This window comes from Heptranchias perlo, chromosome 18, assembly GCF_035084215.1.
Source record: "Heptranchias perlo isolate sHepPer1 chromosome 18, sHepPer1.hap1, whole genome shotgun sequence".
Taxonomy (NCBI): Eukaryota; Metazoa; Chordata; class Chondrichthyes; order Hexanchiformes; family Hexanchidae; genus Heptranchias; species Heptranchias perlo.
In genome coordinates this window covers 35,749,500-35,768,827 of record NC_090342.1, presented here as the reverse complement: position 1 = coordinate 35,768,827, position 19,328 = coordinate 35,749,500, and the positions used below count along the sequence as shown (strand labels likewise).

The window sequence follows — 19,328 nt, the reverse complement described above, 5'->3', positions numbered from 1 at the left end:
CCTAGTTTGTCCCCCTGCTCATAATATTCAGCCTTAGTATACATTGGAGAAGTCTTTCTGCTCCCACTGAACAGGTTGTTGACTTTGGCTTTAACTTGCAGTAAGGGCAATCCAGCTAATTACCACCCCATCAGTTTACTCTCGATCATCAGCAACGTGATGGAAGGCGTCATCGACAGTGCTATCAAGCGGCACTTACTCGCCAATGCTTAGTTTGAGTTCCACCAGGACCACTCGGCTTCAGACCTCATTACAGCCTTGGTCCAAACATGGACAAATGAGCTGAATTCCAGAGGTGAGGAGAGAATGACTGCCCTTGACATCAAGGCAGCATTTGACAGAGTGTGGTGCCAAGGAGCCCTCGTAAAATTGAAGTCAATGGGAATCAGGGGGAAAACTCTCCAGTGGCTGGAGTCATACCTTGCACAAAGGAAGATGGTAGTGGTTGTTGGAGGCCAATCATCTCAGCCCCAGGACATTGCTGCAGGAGTTTCTCAGGGCAGTGTCCTAGGCCCAACCATCTTCAGCTGCTTCATCAATGACCTTCCCGCCATCATAAGGTCAGAAACAGGGATGTGCGCTGATGATTGCACAGTGTTCAGTTCCATTCACAACCCCTCAGATGATGAAGCAGTCCGTACCCGCATGCAGCAAGACCTGGACAACATCCAGGCTTGGGCTGGTAAGTGGCATGTAACATTCACGCCAGACAAGTGCCAGGCAATGACCATCTCCAACAAGAGAGAGTCTAACCAACTCCCCTTGACATTCAACTGCATTACTATCGCCGAATCCCCCACCATCAACATCCAAGGGGTCACCATTGACCAGAAACTTAACTAGACCAGCCACATAAATACTGTGGCTACAAGAGCAGGTCAGAGGCTGGGTATTCTGCAGCGAATGACTCACCTCCTGACTCCCCAAAGCCTTTCCACCATCCACAAGGCACAAGTCAGAAGTCTGATGGAATACTCTCCACTTGCCTGGATGAGTGCAGCTCCAACAACACTCAAGAAGCTCGACACCATCCAGGACAAAGCAGCCCGCTTGATTGGCACCCCATCCACCACCCTAAACGTTCACTCCCTTCACCACCGGCACACTGTTGTTGCAATGTGTACCATCCACAGGATGCACTGCAGCAACTCGCCAAGACTTCTTCGACAGCACCTCCCAAACCCAAGACCTCGACCACCTAGAAAGACAAGAGCAGCAGGCACATGGGAACAACACCACCTGCACATTCCCCTCCAAGTCACACATCATCCTGACTTGGAAATATATCGCCGTTCCTTCATCATCGCTGGGTCAAAATCTTGGAACTCCCTTCCTAACAGCACTGTGGGAGAACCTTCAACACACGGACTGCAGCGGTTCAAGAAGGCTGCTCACCACCACCACCTTCTCTAGGGCAATCAGGGATGGGCAATAAATGCTGGCCCTGCCAGCGACGCCCAGATCCCATGAACAAATAAAAAAAAAGGGCTTGTTCATTGCATTCAGTGTCTTTTGCATTGGCTTTCTTGCTCTATTACCCCTTGCTCCAAGGCTCCCTTGTCTGCATTGTTCCATACCTCGACAGAGGACAAAACCATAATATGACCCGAGGACTACATTGATTGTTTCCTATATCATATTGAGGTATCAGGATCCCCATTTTCCCATCTACGGATGAGCTGCACTCACATAAACAGGTCAAATTGTGGAGATATCGCTGCTAAGCTCCCCCCCACCATGTATTGGTATTGTTCCCTTCCTCCTCTCCCTACTGGATGCCCATGTCCTATGCAAGTGTTTTTCCTGGGATCACTCATGGTGTTTGCATATGTGCAACAAAATATATCTTTTCTCTATATTTATATATTTTCCGAATCACTGTGTTCAGGCTAGGCTTCCCTTATCCCCTTACCTTTAAGATTGTGTACCCATGTAGAAATTACGATTGATACTGGTGCAATGTGGCAGTGGTGGTGATGGTATTAACCTTGTCTGATCCCTATGCAATATGGATATACTCACTCAGTGACTGGCAGTCCCCATCTGTCAATTCCTGCATGTTCTAGGAACTACAGCCCTATAGCTCCTTAACAATTAATAGTCACCAATTGTTGTCCTGCATAGGAGCTACCACGCTTGAGAAGTACTGGATGCTCAGCAACTCTTAAAACCACAGCTGTTAGTTGTCTGTGATTAGAATTTGTAGGTTCATTGTAGTTCATGCAGGAGTTTGGGTTTGGCTTTTCCTTCCTTGATGCGGTCGGGCTGCCTTTGCGTGTCCTATGTTGGTCCAGTCAACAGTGGAGTATCTGCTACCAGCAGCGATTTCCGGGTGTTGAGGGATTGTTGGGTACTGGCCTGTTGTGACAGAATGGAACCCTGAAGGTGGCTCTGCAATGGGCTGGCCCTGATAAGTGCAAGGTGTGCATTGCCCTCCTTCATGGCCTTCATTGCCATGTAGTTTCAGGGTAAGAGATAGGGCTGTTTGGATCGAGGTGTCCTACATGTTTCTACATAAGAAATAGGAGCGGGGTGGGGGGGGATACGGCCCCTCGAGCCTGCTCCGCCATTCAATCAGATCATGGCTGATCGACCTCAACTACACTTTCCCGCCTGATCCCCATAGCCCTTGATTCCCCTACAGTACAAAAATCAATCCATCTCAGCCTTGAATATAATCAATGACCTTGAATATAATCAATGACTCAGCATCCACAGTCCTCTGGGGTAGAGAATTCCAAAGATTCACAACTTAATGAGTGAAGAAATTCCTCCTCATCTCAGTCTTGAATGGCCGACCCCATATCCTGCGACTTTGCCCCCTAGTTCGAGACTCTCTAGCCAGGGGAAACAATCTCTCAGCATCTACCCGGTCAAGCTCCCTCAGAATCTGATACATTTCAATGAGATCACCTCATTCTTCTAAACTCCAGAGAGAATAGACCCCTTTTACTCAACCTCTCCTCATAGGACTACCCTCTCACGAATTAATCTAATGAACCTTCATTGTACCACCTCCAAAGCAAGTATATCCTTAAACTGTACATAGTACTCAAGGTGAGGTCTCACTAAAGCCCTGTACAATTGTAGTAAGACTTCCAGAACTGTAGTAAGACTTTTTTTTAAAATTCGTTCATGGGATGTGGGCGTCGCTGGCAAGGCCAGCATTTATTGCCCATCCCTAATTGCCCTTGAGAAGGTGGTGATGAGCCGCCTTCTTGAACCGCTGCAGTCCGTGTGGTGAAGGTTCTCCCACAGTGCTGTTTGGTAGGGAGTTCCAGGATTTTGACCCAGCGACGATGAAGGAACAGCAATATATTTCCAAGTCAGGATGGTGTGTGACTTCTGCTTCATAGGAAGTCATGGGCTGTCTTGGTTGTGGAAAAGAATAGCATCCCCAGTCAGAATTTGAAGCATAGTGGGGTATGTCATCTTGTGCCTAATACCTTGATTGCAGAGGACAAGCTTAATAATATCAAAGGACACAGGTCTGCAAAGGTCGAGATGTGTCATTTTCAAAGCGAGTGCATTCGTGGCTTTCGTTCAGAACATCATCTCCTTTGCTTGAAAGAAGTGGATGGGTGAGCAAGCATGGCAGCCAGCCAGTGTTCTGTGGGCATATTCAAGCATCAACTCCACCCTATTGCCCAGGTTGAGATGGGATCAGAGAATCTCCTGGATAAAGGAAATTAGTCTGTTTCTTTCTTGGCATCAGGGATGCTGAAGATCTAGATATTATTGTGGCACGCTGATGATCAAAGCCATCCACCTTTGTTTCTATTTCCTGATCTCTGTAGCAGATCAGTCATTCAGGCTTACAACAATTCTAATCTTTCAAGATCCTGGGTCTCTAGTTCTTTTGATGCTCCTCTGTCTGAGAGTTTGCAATATAGAGCTCAAAGAGCTGCACCAGCATGGCCTGAATGGTAGACCAAAGGTTTTCATGGAGTCTTCGCACTTCCGTCCTTAGCTCTGGGTGATCAATTGCAGGCATTGTACTTTGGTCGTTGATTACATTTTGTGGTTGAAGCCTATGTTGTGCTGGCTCGGTCATTGTTTTGGGGTGCGTCATCCTCAGAATGGAGCTGAGAATTGTATTGCTGATGCCCATACTGTATGGTGCAGTGGAGCCATTCAGGGGTAGGAGGGTACCTTGGGTTAAGCGGTCTTGTTCTCAGTCTTCTTGGTGGGGGGGGGGGGGGGGGGGGGGTTGGCATTACTAATGTTGGGAGTGGCACTTCTACTTCTTTCTTCTCTGGATTGGGAGGGGGGCTTGTTCAACCCCTCAAGTATCAAGGTTCCTGGTGGTCTACTAGGTGTGGTTAACAGATCGGCTGGGGAAGAATTGCTAGAGCTGTTGTCTGAAACTTGAGAGGTCACAACATTTCAGCCCTAACACTAACCTGTAAAGCTAGGCAACTCCTCTTCTGAAGTAAAGGTAGGACAGGTTACAGCAGACAGTTTTGTGTTTCAGTGGGAACTCTGCTAATACCACTGAGGAGTTTTTGGATGGTGAGACAGAAGGCAGGAAGCCATCAAATTAGTTGTTACAGCATTTGATGATCTTGCTGCTTGCTTGGGGGACTGACTAGGAAGTCTTTTCAAAGTGTGTAGATGGAATCCTCAGGAGTGAGCTTTGGCTGAGGAAGTAGGGTGGGAGGGGAGCATTATGTTGTGGGTCACCACGCAGGATATTGGGGCACTTACCTGCTTTCTGGTAGTATTCTTTGATGGCACCCTTTAAAGAAACAGACTTTATTTCCAGGGTTTTCTCACTTTTAAGGGGGGATACTTTTAAACAGAAATTGACATCAGAATCTGGAGCTTAATGTCAAGCAGCTACTTGGATCATTACATCACCTAATGCCCTATTGCCACATTGCTGCCCCGAGCACGAAGAGTTCCAATATAACAAAACCTACTCTCAGTATATAGACACAATTTTAAAATTAATACATAAAATATATATAATCCCAACACAAGCATTAAGTGTTCCAATTATTTATGCTTTTACTACTTAACACATTGAATGTTGGTCAGTCCTGATGATGCTATTCATCTCCCATATGCTAATAACCTCTTCAAAACAGTATTTTGTATAATAGTGCTTTGATTTAGATTGTCACATATGGGCATAATTAAATCAGCCATTACAAGTATTAAAAATTGGTAATTATCACACGTAGTCTATAAAAGTTCTGATCCAAGCAGAATATATCTTGGCAATTAGTTATACATTCTCATGATGCAACTGTAATTGATTCTTTTGCTGAAAAATACAGTCATGAACAGCTTTAAGATAAAATGAGACAGTAAATTTGGTGATTTAGCTATTGTTCAGCTCCTGTAGTCTTACAACACCCCCCTCCCCCCAGTTAAGGTATTAATTTACTTTTCTTCTTTTTAGGTCTCCTTTTGCTACACACATTATTCCCCAGTTGGGAGAGCAGGCATACAACCTGCTACCAATTCTTTGCCAATAGCACTCTGATTTAGCTGCCAGTAGATGGACAAGCACAGCTGAGAGGTGACTTGCCTGCAGCATAGTTCCTCTCAATTAAACTACCAAGGACCTTGCTAAGATTTTGCCAACCTCTCGAGTGAATCAGATTTTTTAGTTCAGATCTACATTTTTACTCAATGATTTTTTTTATGCCTCCAAAGCTAAAAAGGTGCTCAGGTGAAACTGTATGCTAGCACCGCAAAATATAACTTTTTTTAATTCATTCATGGGACGTGGGCGTCGCTGGCAATGCCAGCATTTATTGCCCATCCTTAATTGCCCTTAAGGTGGTGGTGAGCTTCCTTCTTGAATTGCTGCAGGTACTCCTAGTGCTGTTAGGTAGGGAGTTCCAGGATTTTGACCCAGCGAAGATGAAGGAACGACGATATATTTCCAAGTCAGGATGGTGTGTGGCTTGGAGGGGAATATGCAGGTGGTGGTGTTCCCATGCGCCTGCCACCCTTGTCCTTCTAGGTGGTAGAGGCCGCGGGTTTGGGAGGTGCTGTCAAAGAAGCCTTGATGAGTTGCTGCAGTGCATCTTGTAGATGGTACACCATGCAGTCATGGTGCGTCGGTGGTGGAGGGAGTGAATGTTTAAGGTGTAAATGAAGCATATAGCAGCAGAGTCTGCTTTTTATTGAAGTGGCTGCTTATACTGGGTCAAACACATATGCATGGAGGTTTTTTTTTAGCAGGGGAGAGGTGGGGAGGAGGGGGGCGGTGGGAAAGATGGGGAAAAGAAAACAAATTTAAACATAAATCTACTGAACCTAAAAAAAGCTTTGAATATTATCCATTCCAACTGAGGTTAGCTACTGTGACATCTGAATGCTCAACCCACCACTGGTGTCCTGCATGTGCTTTTCTTCCATCTCCTCCCCTTCCCCACTCCCCCAAAAAACATAGGTCCCACTGTTATTTGGATTCCTCTTATAGTCAAGAGGGTAGATTTTCTTTCTCCTTTAGTGACCATCAATGAAGCTTTACTTTTATAGGATAAGACTTTCTCTGTTATTCGATGGAGCACTCCACCATCACACAATACTGGGAGACTAGCTAAAAACTGGCAAAGTTGTGTAATGTAAGTTATGAAATTGGATTGCTAACAGAGGCCATGATTCAAACTTGATGCTCTCTTACTGGCTATCCAATGCTAAGACAGGAGTCACCAAGTCATAGCCCTAATTAATAGGCCAGGAAAAAAAAGAGAACAGCTACTTTTGCTCAATTCAAGTCAGGAGCAAGAAACAGTTAAGTCAAGCTGTGTCTGAAATTTAGAAGTGGTCGCTATATGTAGTACAATTTTATCAGCTAGGCACAGTTACAAGAAAATACTTCCAATCTTACATTGCGCATTTCTGTAGAGTAGAAAGGGGTCTTGCAACTGAAAGTCCAAATCCTTAGTGATTGGTTCAGTCCTGTTCTCCACACTCAGTCTGTTCATGATAGTGAAGCCATGCCTTGGAGAAGCAGATCTAGAAACAAAAGCAGAACACAAGTCAGAATAGCAGTGACAAATAAAAAAAAACTGACAACCTTGTACTGAAAATCTATTTCTACTAGTTAACCCAAGTATCTACAAATTGCTCTGTACAAAGAAAAGGCACCTGCAAACAGTGATAATGCACCAATATCTCTTTTCCGTGTACATATTTGGTGAAGAACAAGGATCTTTGTTGTTGGGTACAAAAGAGAGCATATGGTCATACTAAAATATGTGCAAATTATTTTTCCATTCATTATACAAAATCATATTTTTTTCCCCACCAACGGTGCAAGAATTTGTTCTTTTGCAACATTGCTGTGCCATAAGCAAGTGAATAGTTACATTGCTGCTTAAAATTTAATTTCAGATACATGAGAAAAACAAGTGATTACAGAAAATTAAGGGACCATGCAAAATAGTCACTCCCTCCCTTCCCTCCTCGGAGAACTGATCCCTTTCTAAAGTAGATTTACAAAAAACTGTATCTTCATTATGTGTTGGAATTTTTTTTATAAGAACAAGAGGTGTTATGCGTAGTATTAGCAGGAACACTGACTTATTGGCATTAGGGGTGGAAGCACTGGGAAGCGCAGAGTTTGTCGAACATACAAAAAGGACGGGCAGGAAAAGACCAGCTGATTAAGCCTGCCCCACACTCATGATGGCTGAAATATCATGACGAGGCACTTCCTACCCTCCCCCCACCCACCACCACTGCAGCCATGTAATCTCCTGGGAGATTAGTACTGAGATGGAGTCTCATGATATGGTTATATTTGGGAGGAATGGGTCCTAGGGTCTGGGAGGGCAGAGATAGGGTTCCAGAAACACTGGAGAAGGAGGTTCTGATGGAGGTTGTGGGGATACTGGTGCAGGTCTTGAGATCCGGGGCCACTGAGCAAGGAGATCTCAGAGATTGGGAGCATCACCATCAGGGTGGTCCTTGAATCAGGCAGCAAGGAGAAAACAATCTAGGGATTTGTGAGCACAGGGAGGAGTTCTGAGATTTAGGAGCGAGGTCCTAATGCCCAGCATGACTGGTGAAGGAGGCAGAGGGTCCTGGGAAATGGTACCCAAACTGTCCTTGTGCTCTTTGTACCTTCAGATGCCACTCCCCACCGCATCCCAGTCTCTTTCTTCCCCTGGCCATCCATAGGCCCTCTTGCGCCCTCAGGCATCCCCCCATTGCTTTCCCAGTAGTCAAGCCAGTTTCTGTTTTTACATTCTTGTCTTAGTCCTCTTGAGGATTAGTACTCTGCTTCTGCATTGTCGGCATGGAAAATTGAGCATCTCCAAATCTCAACTTCGTTGAGCTTGCTTAAGCAAGCCACAACATCTAACCTTCCTGGGTTATCCAACCTCATCTTGTTGGAAAAGGCAAATAAAGTCACTGAAGAATTTTGAACAGATCCTATTTCTGAACTGTGGATCAACAGTTTCAATAACTGCCATGCAATCAAGTGCTATCAAGTCTATGAACGGAGAGGCAATCCCACAGAAAGTTCATTGGATGAGTGATAAAATTCCTCAATTTTAATCTTGTTAGAACACTGAATGGTTCTTTGATGCTGATGAAACTGGCCTTTTTTACAAGCTGCACTCAAACAGAACACTAGCTTTGAATGAAAAATGCTCAGGTGGAGGATAATAAAAACTAAGCACAAATTATTGGCATGATTTGTAGCAGGGCTAGGGGCGAAAAAAGCTAGTGATTGGGAATTTCATCTTCTCCCACCCATGTTTTTGTGGTATTGTTATTCTGACAGAAACAATGGGCGACCGGTGCTCTTTGAGGACTAGCAGTGTTACTTTGACCATAAGACACTAAGGTCTCCTCAAAAATTGACAACCGTGGGACTCAAGGCAACAGAGCTAATATCTCTACACCAAATACAACATGCCAAAGCAAGTTGGCATGACATGCTATGGAAAACACTGCAATAAATGTTTGCTGTGAAAAGTGATTTTTGCCCATGTGTTGGTGTGTCATTTATGGTGGATATTGGGCAGGTAATCCACATAATCCATTCAACATGAGAGGAGCTGAAAGCAGAATCCAATGATAATTACTTTCGGCATTGCATCTTTATCCTGTTTGCAGTGGAAACAGGTACACAGACACAGGCACCGATAGCTAACTCTGAAGCAGCATACGTATTTGAGCACACATTCTCTATTGCGACTACCGGCAGACATGAGCTTTGAATCCATTGTCGGAGTTGATGAAGTACCAACGTTCTGATTGCTAACCAACGTGGAAATTATTGATACTTTCACTATATCCTCTCCCAAAGTAAGAGCAAGGAAGAAGCCCAATCAAGTGGCCCGATGAGCAGACGAAGATGCCATGGCCATGACGTCCAATTCTTTGTGACTTGACAATAGCATTGACAATTTTGTGGCCAAAATGTGCAGTCAGCAGAAAGCAAACCACAATAACTCAGTATTTTGTGAGAAATAACCGAACTTTGCATTGCTTGGCTTATACAATGCTCAAGTTTCAATAACACGTTCTTCAATATTTATTTGATTTTTTTTCAGTGTTCCTAGAATGTTTTGCTGTACTACTTCATTAAAATTGCTCAATTTGAACCACTAAATAATTCAAATTTGCTCTGAGCAAAAAACTTCAAATTAGTAGACTGTATCCTGCTGTGGGTAAAACTGGAAATACATTATTTTATTAAATCTTGATGGCAGTTTAGTAAAATACTTATTTAACTTTACACACAGAACAAAATTTACTCCAAGACATAAAAGTCTCAGGTGAAGCTTTTTACAGTGGTTTTAAATGTGTATATTTTACAGTCTGACTTTGTTTCATCCCTAGTCCTTGTATTTAGAGCATTTCAATCACATGAATATTTTGAGATGGTATTGTTCTCCAAATTAGATGCTAAATTTCTATATTTCCCTGCTACAAAATTCAATAAGAATGAACATGGCACTAAAATCTCTACCAAAATCCTTACAGGCTTAAAATTTAGCATCTAGTTTTTGGTCAATTTTCTCCCAACCCTCCTAAAGCTGTTGACTCCAAGTAGCCATTATGTATACATGAGCCTTCATTGTGAGTGCTGGCATGCTATTCAACCTGGGGAGCATAGCCAAGCCCATTCCCATCCTCATCTAACTTCCACACTTGCACAATACCGATCAGGACCTTCAAACCTGGCCAATTTTCCTTTTCCTAATCATGGGACTGATGTTAACTGTACTGCCCTACCACTGCCCCATATGAGATCAACCAAGTCAGCATAGACCAGGGATTGAACCTGGGACCTTCCTTCATGGCTCAGCTACCCACTGGATAAACTCACTGAGCCACCGTGAAAGACTGTGTGCATTTTAATTTCAAAATAATATATTCCGTAGCTGGTGAGAAATTAACTTTTGGCACTAATTTTAGAGAATCATTATCTTCATCTACTTGTACTGGGTTAAATTGAATTCCATAGTTCGAACAGTTAGACCAAATTGCTAATGTAGTTGGAGGTTTATTCTATCTTCTCCGTTTTGTCTTCCCCCCCCCCCACCACCACCCCCATGCTTTTCTCAAACATCCCTTTAAAAAAAATTGCATTTATATAGTGACTAACATAGAAAGCTTCCCAAGGTGCGAAACATCAAGCAATAGTGTAAGAGTTAAGGGAGGTCACCAAAACCATGAGAAAGCTTTTAAAAGGTGAATAAAGCAGCAAGGATTCCGGAGTGGTGCCAAGACAGTTGAATGTTAAAAAAAATTGAAAAGACTTACAGCAAAGTCAAATACAATGAAGAGATGAAATGGCTTGAATTTACAGCAGCTAAAGTCTGCAGTGCCCTAGATTTCAAATCTTGCCATTTGAATGTAGTTCAATGAGGAAACATTGGGGTAGAAATTGCTCGGAGCGGCAAACCAACACTGCTCGCCACTTCATAGATTTATACTAACCCACTAACTTACCGCAGTCTTTTCTTCAGGCACTTCCTCGAATAGGAAGCGGAGAAGAGCCCAGCGTTAGTTCAAGCGAAGCTAGGCCCCTGGGAGAAGTGAGAGGATCACACTCTCCCCTCAACCAATCATATCGCAGCATTTTTGACAAGCCGCATTCACTGTCTCTGCCAGCTTGGTACGTTAAACCAGGAAGTGAAAGGTACAACATTAAAATCAATATAAAAAGTTATAAAATAAAAGACAGAAGGGAAAAATAACCAAAAATTATTAAAATAAAGAGTAATGAGACTTCCACACCTTTAAAAGGTTAATTTTTAGTTGTTTGGCAGTGATTAAGACTTACTGGACTGTTAAAACTTAATTTAGACCTGGTATTTTTAAGCGTACCTGTTTTGTAGCGTAATTAGTTACTTTCCAGCTGGGCAGATAAGCAAGTTGGCTCTTTTTCAATGATTTCTCTGATTGCAGTGTGCGATATACCTTAATTCGAAGCAGTCATATCACCAGCGAACCAGCTGTTGAGCTCACCATTATTTCACGAGCGATTTCTGCCCCATTATTCTTTTCTTTTGAAGGAACGGTCATAATAAGTAACTGAAATGGTTCGGCTTTCATACAGTACAGAGTTCAAAATGATTTTTCTGGCAATAAACAGTAAATTATTTCAATCTGCACCATATATAACATAAGAAATAGGAGCAGGAATAGGCCATACGGCCCCTCGAGCCTGCTTCGCCATTCAATAAGATCATGGCTGATCTTTGACATCAACTCCACTTTCCCGCCCGATCCCCATATCCCTTGATTCCCCTAGAGTCCAAAAATCTAGTGATCTCTGTCTTGAATATATTCAACGACTGAGCATCCACAGCCCTCTGGGGTAGATAATTCCAAATATTCACGATGAGTGAAGAAATTCCTCCTCATCTCAGTCCTAAATGTCTGACCCCTTATCCTGAGACTATGTCCCCTAGTTCTAGACTCTCCAGCCAGGGGAAACATCCTCTCAGCATCTACCCCATCAAGCCTTCTCAGAATTTTATTTGTTTCAATGAGATCACCACTCATTCTTCTAAACTCCAGAGAGTATAGGCCCATTCTACTCAATCTTTCCTCATAGGATGATCCTCTCATCCCAGGAATCAATCTAGTGAACCTTCATTCAAGGCAAATATATCCTTCCTTAGGTAAGGAGATCAAAACTGCACACAGTACTCCAGGTGTGGTCTCATCAAAGCCCTGTACAATTGCAGCAAGACTTCCTTACTCTTGCACTCCAACCCCCTTGCAATAAAGGCTAACATGCCATTTGCCTTCCTAATTGCTTGCTGTACCTACATGTTAACTTTCTGTGTTGTGTATAATGACACCCAAATCCCTCTGAACACCAACATTTAATAGTTTCTCACCATTTAAAAAATATTCAGTTTTTCCATTTTCCCTACCAAAGTGAATAATCTCACATTTCCCCACATTATACTCCATCTACCACCTCCTTGCCCACTCACTTAACATGTCGATATCCCTTTAGGTTCTCCTCACAGCTTACTTTCCCGCCTAGCTTTGTATCGTCAGCAAACTTGGATACATTACACTCGGTCCCTTCATCTAAGTCATTAATATAGATTGTAAACAGCTGAGGCCCAAGCACCAATCCCTGCAGCACTCGACTAGTTACAACCTGCCAACCCGAAAATGACCTGTTTATCCCTACTCTCTATTTTCTGTCCGTTAACCAACCCTCAATCCATGCTAATATATTACCCCCAATCCCATGAGCCCTAATCTTGCGTGGCACCTTATCGAATGCCTTTTGAAAATCCAAAGATATACTACATCCATTGGTTCCCCCTTATCTACCAAGCTAGTTACACCCTCAAAAAACTCTAATAGATTTGTCAAACACGATTTCCCTTTCATAAAACCATGCTGACTTTGCCTAACCATATCATGATTTTCGAATGGTTGTTACTACATCCTTAATAATAGATTCTAGCATTTTCCTTACTACTGATATCACGCTAACTGGTCTGTAATTCCCTGTGTTTTCTCTCCCTCCTTTCTTGAAAGCAGGGTTACATTTGCTACCTTCCAATCCACGGGGACCGTTCTAGAAGCTAGGGAATTCTGGAAGATCAAAACCAATGCATCCACTATCTCTGGAGCCATCTCTTTTAAAACCCTAGGATGCAGGCAATCAGGTCCAGGGGATGTCAGCTTTTAGTCCCATTAATTTTTCTAAAACTTTTTCTTTACTATTCTTAATTACTTTAAGTCCCCCCCTCTCATTAGACCCTTGGTTTCCCACTATTTAATATAGAATTTTTTTTCCCCAAAATCACTATTACAGAGATTACATTTTAACTACTGGAAAATATATTTTCTTAGCATTGCACATACAGGGTCACCAAACCCCAGTAATGGGCCGGATCTTGCTGGAGCAGGGCATCTCAGCATGCCCCGTTAAACTTTTTGCTGCACCTTTCACCTCAATTTTTTGTGCCGTAACTTGCTGGAAAGTGCGAGCTGATAACGCCGTAGCGAGGGCAACAGGGGCCTCAGTGAACGGTGGGACCAAGTGTATCTCCTTAACCAATGAGATTTAAGGATCAAGAAAGAAAGAGAGGAATGACTGAGAAGGAGGGTGAATTAGAGTGGGTGAATTAGAGTCAAATCAGGTACAGAAAGAGAAATAAAGAGAGGGAAAGAAAGATTGGGTACAGCAAGTTCTTTCAATAAAATCTTGTTTTCCCACCAGCTATCTTCATTACAACATTGGTCAGAATCTTTTAATTATACCTACTCTTTTGTTCAAACATGAAGTCACAGGCCAAAACTTGACAGTATAACAAACTCCCAAGAGTAAAAGTCTCCAAAATTATTTTCAAGAAGAGGAATCTGTATATAACTAGAAATGAAACATTTGAGTGTTCAGGGCTCTAACACTTTTGAGTTCATATGATGATAGAACTTCACTAGCGTTTTATAAATTCATCCCAAACCCTTGTTACAACTTATAATGCTCCTAGTTTTCCATCAATCATACACTGAATAATTACCAGGAATCATACTCGGCAACTTTATCCCCTTGTATTTTATAAGCATTATACAAATACGAACAACCCATGCACAGAAAAAGATTTGTACATCCACTGCCCACATGTAGCTGCACCAGAGGCCTAGCACTCACATGCTCTTCTTTATAAAGAGTGTAAAAACCTTCGAGCCTGCGTTTACTACAGCGCTCTCACGGATTTTAGTGTAAATCCGCAATAAGGGCCGGACCCGACTGCGGTAAACAGAGCGAGACGTCCTCCTCCAGGTAGCCCGATTCCATTTGGCAAGGTTCCAACTTCAGGTTTACATTATAAAACTGTAATGCGAGAGTGTGGAGTAAAATGGCACTACTATTGCAGTATAAATGCACCTCTGATCACAGCTTCATGCATCACTTACTGGTCAGGAATTTCCTGGAAAGTTTTGGCGTAATTACGGTAAGAGCAGTATTGTGTTGTTTTTTCCACATCCTTGCATTCCCTGAAGAACTAGGAATCAAATCAATTCCCTTTTTGATGCTTCTACTGAGCACTGTTTTTTCCCCAAAAAGTAAAAAAGTATATATTTATGGGCTCATATTTTTCACCAACTTCAGCAGCTACTGTAAAACTATGCACCATAACGCTTCAACCTGGCTGTAAGGAGCCATTCTTCTCCGAAATTAGAATACTGTAGTCTCTTCAAATGGAACATCCAATCAGACAATAAGGATTTATTACACTACACAATTAAGTTTTTTTATTTTAGAGGATATGGGTAGCACGTTGGAGTAGACACTAGCCTTTTATCTCGGAGACTTGGGTTCAGATCTAGCCCAGACAGGTAAGATGATTCTCCTCTATCTACTAACTGTTTGGGTCCAATGTGAAATAAGTTTGAGCAGCGTCAATCCAGTTCCTAGCAGGGATGGGCACACAGCACAGAACTGACCCAAATTCAGCACAACCTGCTTCCAGGTCTCTGCTAATGCCATTCCAAATCTAAGAGCTAGGAGATGCAAATAACTCAACTTCTACGTGAGGAATAACCTAGCCTCCCTCAATAGATCAACTGCACAGCCTTTAGCAAAACTCGCTGTTTTACAGCATCAAAGGCATAAATAAAAATGTTGCCACTGCTTTGCAGTGTGTTGGAACATCATATCACTCAACTTCCCCCTTGTGAAAGGCGCTATATAAATGCAAGTCTCTTTCTCCTTTAAGTATGAAAATTAAAGTTTCAATTCATGCGCTCGGGCGGAGGGATCGATAGATTGCCGTAAAAGATCGAGGCAATTTGGGCGTATTGTACTTGCACATGTAACTCACTTACGCCAAAATTCCACAATCTTTTAAGCCACGCAATTGGTTTGCGCCCAGGTTACGCGTGTCTCTGGGCTCAAATAGAGGAAATTCAAGGCCAAATCATTTAGACATCTAGTGTATTTAAAAATTTGAATGGTTACAATGTAAATAAAACCATGTCCTAATGATTATCCGTACCTTGCATAAACAAATAAGGTCCCTTCGACGTCAGTCTTCTCCTGTGATTAAAAAGGAAAATTCATACAGCCTTTAATATTGAAGAAAGTCATACATCATATTGTACAGGAAATTAGCAGAAACTCAAGTGTAAATAAACTAGCTGGTGACAAATCTCAATTAAAATTAAGGTCAGGCATTACACTTTGAAAAACTATCTTAAGGCTTCAGTACCAGTGTGCTGAAATTCCTCTCACGTGGAGCTATCTGGATCTCAGTAGGGCCATCTAGGGGTCAGAGGAAAAATATTGGGCCGGATTTTGCTGTAAAAAAATAAAGGTGAAGCTAACAGCGTTTACCATTATTCATGTGCAAATCGGACGTTAACTTCCGGCAACCGCACATGCGCAGTTAAACACGGAAATGTGGAAGCTGCTGTCTGACACTGAAAATTAACTTAAAAATGGAGAGTCTCATTCCTTCAGATTTTAACTATTATTGGGTGTTAAACAAAGTAATTTTTAAAAAACTTTTTCCTTCTGGCTTTTATCTCGGTCTCTTAATACAATCTTTCTTACCCTCTCTTTATTTCACTTTCTGTACCTGAATTGACATTGAAATCACCATTCTAACTTACACATCCTGGTTCTGACTGTGCTACTCATTAACGATTCTTCACTCTGATTGGTTAAGGATACACACAGCCACTTGCCCTGTTCACATAGGTCCCAGATGCCCTGTAGAGGGAGTCACATTTTTTAGATCTCTAATTTCCAGGAACCTATCGTGCATAAGCTCATAGAAAATCTATGGGCAAGTGCAAGTCTAATGAACGGCGCTCGCCACTCACGGCAAAATCCGGCCCAAAGAATACCAAAAAGATGACTCAACCCCACATTTCACACTAAACAACTTGAGTTTCAACGACAGAACAGTGCAAGTACAAAAATCAGCAAAACTTGTAAACAAAGCTCATTCAAGATGTAGGAACAGCACAGTAGAGGGACATAAGGAAAATATTGCACCGTTGACCTTTTCTATGACAAAGAAATGGTGTGACCCGGGAACTAGGGAAAATGTTAAAAAGAAAAAAATTAAAGTTTGTTTTTTTTAAATAAAAAGAGAAACTTTACTAATTTGAGAGTTTATAATAATGAAGTTCAAATTTTAAAAAGGGCTTATATTTGTGCTTTGAGTGTAAGCAATGCCAATTAAATCTCACATATTGCAAAGTGAAGACGATCTACTGGAAGAGCACACATGGCTCTCAATAGTTTGTCATTTGACATCATTGCAGTCTATGCAGGCATAAAATAAATGAGCTAGTTGAAATGGAGGTTGTACTTTTATTCTACAAGTTTGGTAACAGAAAGCTTCTTTGCTATTAGTACTTATATCTGGTAGAACCTGAGTAATTTACAAAAAATTGCAGATGCTAGAAATCCGTAACAAAAACAGAAAATGCTGGAAACACTTGGCAAATCAGGCAGCGTCTGTGAAGAGAACAGGCGAGTTGACCTTTCAGGCGTGGACCCTTCATCAGAACAGCTATAAGTGCGTTTCAGACTACTGGCACAGACCAATTTCAACCCCAATAAGTTTAGATTTTTAAAATTTTGATGGGCATCAAGGTAGCACTTCCAGTGTTACAGATAAATGTAGGTTTGATCTCTTATTCATCAGGAAATGAACCAGAGAAATATCAGACAGAAAGAGACCACACAAAGGTTGTAGTGTGCCTTCAGCTATGTTGAACGAAGGGAAAATCACAAGCATTAGACACATTTGGACAGTACTGAGAAACTGGCAGTGGTCTGGGAGTAGGCTGTGTGCCCTTCCCCTTAGCAGCAAAGACATGGTAAACCTAAAAATTAACAGATAATGAGAAAACTGCACAAATCATAATTGTGAAGAATGGAGGTCCTGGATAAGGAATTTTGTTTCCAAGTGGTACTATCTTTCATGCACTGTTGTGTGATTGGCAAGAACGAAATGTTCTGCAAAAAAATTTTGTTTTGGTTCAGCTTAATGCCAGTGTGTTAAGTACAGCAAAGAAAAGAGAATAAAGATACATTCCTTCTTACCTCCAAAGTCATGTTTCAAAAGGGGTAACATTCTTCAGCAATAAACTCTAAAAGCTTAAACAGAAAGCACTATACAGTGCTGCAGTTTTTAATGACTGGAAGAATACTGTAACTAAGGTTTTAGGTGTTTAAAACTAGTACATTTTCATGCTTAAAGCATTTAACTCCATGGAGCACCATTCTATACAACAAACCACATAAATGGATTAAAACTTTTATCAACTCATAAAATATTTAACTCTCAGTTCTATCCATACTATATTATCTAGAAAAAGACAACATACCTATTTCTCTCGATGAAAATATGATTCCTTCTCCATTATAATACTCTACTGCAGAGCACAACTGCAAACTGCCTGGGGACTGACTTCTATACCTACTAAGTTCCAGATTTTGAATTTAAACCAGCTGTGCGTTGATGACCATTGTAGGCTAAAAACATCCACAACCTTCTAAATTGGCATATCTTTCTTTTATTTCACACAAGGACATAAAATGTATGACACTGAAATTAGTTTCTGCTTAAAACCATGAACAATTTTCAATAACTGCAGGCCTAATTTTATCTGGTCTACTGTTGTGTTAAAATCTAGCACTCACCAGTTAGCCTTGCAAAAAGAGCAAGTTGCCCTAATAATCTGACCTCAGGTTGATTTATGGAAATTTGTTACTTAGCAGGTACAAGTCAGAGATTTAAACAGAGCTCTTGCTAAATAGTTTTGTGTTGTGCAGATAAGCATACTTCATATTGTTTATAGAAGCAACTACAGTGCAAGGAATTAACTGTGTATACAATATGGAGTATAGAGCTATTACTGGTGGAAATCTTGTTCACAATACTTAGAACGCATGTCTTGGCTGGTTCCTGACCAATGTACTATAACAAAAGGTACACGGCATCATATTTTGAAGCTTGTCTCTATCTAAGTTGGAATCTGTGTACAAACCAACTAGTTTCAACAGTCTTAGACCTTCAGAATTAGAATTTTTTAGAAAAACATTCTTTGCTCTTTTGAACCAGATTATCATCTTTTTAGTTTTTTTGACCCTGTGGTCTGTCCCAGTGTTTTTCAGCATCTGCTACCCTGCTGGCTTAACACCCCATTTATTTACTGTGGCTCAACACAGATTTCATCATCACTTAATTTTGGGGTCCCTCACTCTCTGTGTTTGATGCCTGTTGGCTTTGGCCCCAATTACTCCAAGTCATTCCTACCCCAAATCCAAATTTGTAGCACGATCCTTGCTTCACTCCACCTACGAGAAAAAAAATTCTGCTCATTCCTACCAAGATACCCAAGCTCTATAAGGGCAGCATTCCTTCAGAGATCTCACAGGAATGTCTTAATTTATTTTAGAAGACAGGAAGAAAGATCGATATAAGTTAGAAATTGGCGAGTGAAAGTATAAAAAGTGAGCAATTAGAGGAATATAACAGATTCCACTCATCGCCTAGGTTGGCTTCCACTAGTTTTCTCTGCTTGCCTTCACTATTCGCCAGTTCGCTGCACCTCATTCTCTGGCTGCCACCTAATTCTAAGCCTCTCTCCTATTCTCTCTCTTCCATTTGCCCCTTGATCAATTTCCGCTGGCCTAGTCTTCGTCTAAGTTCCTTTGTTGGTTCTTCATTTAACCTCTGCTGGTTACTAGTTCTGGTCATCATCTTCCCCTAAATTAGTGCTTCACTCCTTATTGTCTTTCAACAACAACTTGCATTTATAGAGCGCTTTTAACGTAGGAAAACATCCCAAGGCGCTTCACAGGAGCGTTATCAGACAAAATTTGACACCGATCCACATGA

General features: G+C 41.7%; 1 protein-coding gene and 1 long non-coding RNA gene across 6 annotated transcripts in view; one reads left to right on the top strand and one right to left on the bottom strand.

Moving 5' to 3' along the window:
* LOC137334760 (uncharacterized) overlaps positions 1-19,328 on the top strand; it is an 88,524-nt gene that overhangs the window by 24,151 nt on the left and 45,045 nt on the right. The window lies entirely within an intron of this gene.
* dcp1b (decapping mRNA 1B) overlaps positions 1-19,328 on the bottom strand; it is a 91,558-nt gene that overhangs the window by 63,254 nt on the left and 8,976 nt on the right. For 3 of the 5 annotated variants that reach the window (XM_067999697.1, XM_067999696.1, XM_067999694.1), the window contains exons 2-3: positions 15,465-15,505; positions 6,851-6,978 (exon numbers count right to left, since the gene is read on the bottom strand). In XM_067999697.1, the coding sequence (XP_067855798.1) occupies positions 6,851-6,978; positions 15,465-15,505 (169 nt within the window). Of the gene's footprint in view, positions 1-6,850; positions 6,979-11,313; positions 11,493-15,464; positions 15,506-19,328 lie in introns of all 5 variants that reach the window. The other 2 variants (XM_067999695.1, XM_067999692.1) reach the window with 2 other exon arrangements.